Source organism: Contarinia nasturtii, unplaced genomic scaffold, assembly GCF_009176525.2.
Source record: "Contarinia nasturtii isolate CC-2019 unplaced genomic scaffold, AAFC_CNas_1.1 Cnas_scaffold_6288, whole genome shotgun sequence".
Classification (NCBI taxonomy): domain Eukaryota; kingdom Metazoa; phylum Arthropoda; class Insecta; order Diptera; family Cecidomyiidae; genus Contarinia; species Contarinia nasturtii.
Genome location: NW_022203546.1, coordinates 1 through 4,169, shown reverse-complemented (window position 1 = coordinate 4,169; position 4,169 = coordinate 1). Strand labels below are relative to the sequence as shown.

Below are 4,169 nucleotides of genomic sequence, written 5' to 3'. Positions count from 1 at the left end.
TCCCGAAGCAAAAAACTGTTTTCAAAATTGAATGTTACTTACAAAGAAAAAACGCCCCATTTGTACTCCTGCGCAGTCAACAACAACCAAATGGGGTGTCAACCTTGCTACGCTACTATCCCACATGGTCGGGATAGCCTTAATAATGTTACAATTGTTTTTTTTTTTGTTTGCGTTGTGCTGATCAGACAGCATGATCAGCTGGCTGCTGGTCGTACTCGAACATTTCTACATCATTATCTACGTTGGCGGCAGCAGCAGCAGCTGCTTCAGCGACATCAGCGGCTACTTCGGCGGCCTCAGCGACAGCATCGCGGGCTTTATATCTATTGATCGCATCCGGTATCGGAAGTCCTAGCAATGCCCATAGTCCTGAAAAATCAAACAAATGAATCTTCTTAAGCAATCATTCAATTGCAATTGTATCGTCAATTGGCCTTACCTTTCAGCAGAATGTTCTTAGCAGCCACGACGTCACGATGCCAAGTCACAGAGCATTCGAGGTTTAATTGCCAGTTTTTATAGTAACTTTTTACTTTTGACAATAAAGGCTCGTTTTCTTCCAATGCTTCGTTCATGGCGCGTTGCAACAATCGAAATTCCGATAGATCCTTCTTGCCCAACTTTGACACAATTTTTATTGGCAGCAATGTTCTGGCGTCGGGTATGCACCGGCATTTCTTGAATCTGGCCGATTTGGGCTGGTTTTGGAATCGCTTCATACATCTTGCGTCTGTTTGAGATGAACCCCATTCGTCCACCAGATCTATGACACAATTTCGGCGCTTCTTTATTGACCTCAAAGTCTTACGAACACCTGGACAGCGCACGTACTTTTTGATACTTATTCGGCTGTCAGGTGGTACTTCGCCATCAGCACCAAAAAGAAACAAAGTCGGTTGCTTATCGGTAACCTTATCCACCCAATTGTCGACAACACTACTGCTTTTGATGTGTTTGTCGAAGGCGAGTCGAGTGTACTTGGCAGTCGAGTAAGCACAGATCCCATGCTTCATCATTTTGACTCGGTGCTTGATGTAGTTCAGCCAGTATGATCCTTTTGGCGATGGCATCACTGGGTACAGCTCACGGTTTTCTCTGTCTCGGCGCTCCTCTTCGATGAAAGCTTTGGTCCAACGCTTTGCTTTGGCATTTCGCACATTTTGACCAGTCTGCCAGTGGAACTGCTTGCTCGACATCACAAAGTTGGTCTGAATTTTTTTTTTTTTTTAAATGATTAGTTATTGAATTTTAGCACTTACGCGGTCTATCTTCCATTGATACATATACAACATAAATGTTAAAACTTACTTCGGTGCCAGTTATAATGTTGTGTGTCACTGTGGTGTTCCAACTTTTCAAGCCTGTATCAACGCCTGCAAAATTTTCGAATTTGCCATCCAAAATCATTTCAACGATGCGAGAACGGTCGTAGTCTGTGTTATTCGTCTTCTTTTTGGCCGAGTATTGCAGAGACACAGCGATTCCATCGGTGTTTATAGAAAAATCAAACTTCTTTTTTCCACGCACGAATCGCCGAATTTTCCGCATGTAGAAATACTGATTCCACCAATGATCACGCGCATCGTTGAAACCCTTTTGTGGAAGAATTACCATGCTTGTTGTTCCGTTTTTGTTTTCAACTTCCACTTTCGGTAGCAATTTTTGCGAAGACAACACCTGGTGCATGCTTGAACAATCGATTTTGAAGTGCTTTCGGCGAAAATCACGCATCGGCACCACTACTAAATTCCGGATGAATGGCCGAAACTTTAGATCGTCGAGCATTTATTTACGCTTGGGGCGACGCTTTGACTTTTTGCGCTTTCTTTTCTTTCGTTTGGATCGGTGCTGATGTGGCCACTCCAAGTTGTACTCTTCTATCTCGCGTTGCATAGATAGGAACATTGGCATGGCCTTAAACCAATGTTTTTCGTCAGTCGTGAGGTCATGCAGATCGATTTCTGGAAACACATTCAAGTCGTTCACCATGTCATACAACATGCCACACCGTTCGAGTTTGTTTGGATCGTGAATTGGCACTCTGATGTTTTTTTCTTTGATGATCAGTTTTACAACACTTTCGATGTCACTTGGCAAAAATTTCTCTGCGTCCTCTTCTCCGTCTGTGTTCAATTCGAACACTTTCAGTCTCAAGTACTGGGTGATGTGTTTGTCAGCATGCGTTGTTGAGTTGGTGACGACGTTGTCTGTGTATTGATTGGTCAAATGCTTTAGGCCATTGCTGAAATCATTGTTGTTGGGCCAATCGATACGATGATAGTCGTCAAGACCTAAAAATAAAATATGTTCTTCAAATTCAACTAAATTGTGTACTGTGTAGTCAAAACTCGCTATTTTATAAGGGGGTTTAATTGTTTAATAAATCAACTATAATTATTTATTACCTTCGACAATTGCTTTGAATTCAGAATCGATACGTGCCAGCTCTGCTCGTGGTCCTCGTGGCTTTGTTCCTCGTGGTCTGTACGTCGACTTCGGTTTCGGTGGCTGATTGTTATGCCATAGCACTTGGTTAAAGCAGAGTTGGATCTTTTTTTCTCCACTTTCACCAAAAAATGCGAAGTCATTATTCTCAATGCCTATGTTCGCCTTTTGTACCTCGAACAAGAAAAGCAATGAGCCCAAAACGCAAATTGAAGTGGCTTGCAAACTCAGGTCCGTTATTTTGCTCATCAATGCTTGCTGGAATTATGGGCGAATGATTGTCTTTAGCGCACATTTGATCGTCGTAATCTCATCCTTCGTTTCTCCCTTCGCTGGTATGGATGACTTGAAGCGATTCGCCATTTTCCTATTGAAAAAAAAAACAAACATTCGATTTAGTTTGAAAACGAATTTGTATTGAATTTTCATTGATCCATATAATTTAAAAGTGACGACTTTTCACATCAAACAATGTTCGATCGAAAAAAAGTATATAAAAAAATATATACATTGAAAAAAAATGTGCACCAGCACTGAAATAAAAGCATTCACATGTAATTTGAAAATATCAACCGAATGCACAGATGCAAAACATACAATCAAAGTGAAAAATCCTTTTAACCAATCCACACAAATATTCACATATGTTCCGAATTCAATTTGATCGAACGACAACAAAACACGAATCTATCGCTTTTTTTGGAACACACACAAAATGATGCACAGAAAAATGACAAAAATCTTCGGATTGATAACAATGGCAGTGATTTAGAGAGAAAAAAAATTTAAACACATTTCTTTGATAAACGAGTTATTGTTTCTCTTCTCTAAACAATGGAACCAATTCAAAATGGGTATCACTGCTTGAAATGAATTTCACCACCTCACGCAACAGAATTATGTACTGCAGAATAATTGTGAAATACATTACTTTTTTCATAAAATGTAATGTTACTGTTAATATGTTCAACGTTAAATAATTATTGGACTAGTTTAAATATATTTCACGTTACAAATGGCTTATATGTCGTGCTATGAAATAAGAATGAATTTCGCAATAAGAAGGAGATGAATAATTGCTTAGAATAAGCACGTAATTCAAATTTTGAATAAATCGTGTATTCGCTGGCATTTTCTCATCAAAAATAATAATTTTTACCGATGAATTCACCAATATTTTTCACTTTAATTTTCACTGTAAATTAAGTTTACTCACGGTGATTTGAATTCAACAATCTGCTTGGACTCCGGATCAATCGATCGATCAAGTGTTGAACAATTCGGAATAAATTGATACAAAACGCACGTATATCGAAAATAATATGAATTATTAACAAAATCGTAGAATAATTGAAACGTTGAATTGGAATTAACACTGCTGCGTAAACTTGGTATTTACAACGATAAATATGTTCTCGGTATGGATGAAGCGGCGATTATGACATTACGAAAACCAATGAAATGAACGTCAAATGTCATAAGGCTCGATTCACATCAATAATGCCAATTCAATATTTTGATATTAGACACATTTTGCTATAAAGAATTTTTTGCTTCGGGAAGTGTCAATATCATTCGATGCTTTGTGTAAATGTCATGATTTGTCTTAGAATTTTTTGCACTTTTAATTAACGACTACCATTTTTTTATTTTTTGACTACGGAAACACTCTATTATACATAGCTTATCTACAGAAAGTGCAGGGAATTCCATTAAAATAT

General features: G+C 38.4%; 1 protein-coding gene across 2 annotated transcripts; it reads right to left on the bottom strand.

The window, feature by feature from the left end:
• Positions 1-120: 120 nt before the first annotated feature.
• On the bottom strand, positions 121-3,849 carry LOC116351788. Of its 2 annotated transcripts, XM_031783928.1 has the most exons (5): positions 3,665-3,849; positions 2,409-2,815; positions 1,312-2,294; positions 443-1,211; positions 121-372 (listed from the first exon to the last, which is right to left on the bottom strand). In XM_031783928.1, exons 3-5 carry the CDS (start codon positions 1,786-1,788, stop codon positions 185-187), a joined length of 1,434 nt encoding a protein of 477 aa, XP_031639788.1. In that variant the 5' UTR covers positions 1,789-2,294; positions 2,409-2,815; positions 3,665-3,849; the 3' UTR covers positions 121-184. The 2 variants fall into 2 exon arrangements, with proteins under 2 accessions (XP_031639788.1, XP_031639789.1); XM_031783929.1 differs by lacking the exon at positions 3,665-3,849 and having other exon boundaries at positions 365-394; positions 2,409-2,626.
• Between the last annotated feature and the right edge of the window lie 320 nt (positions 3,850-4,169).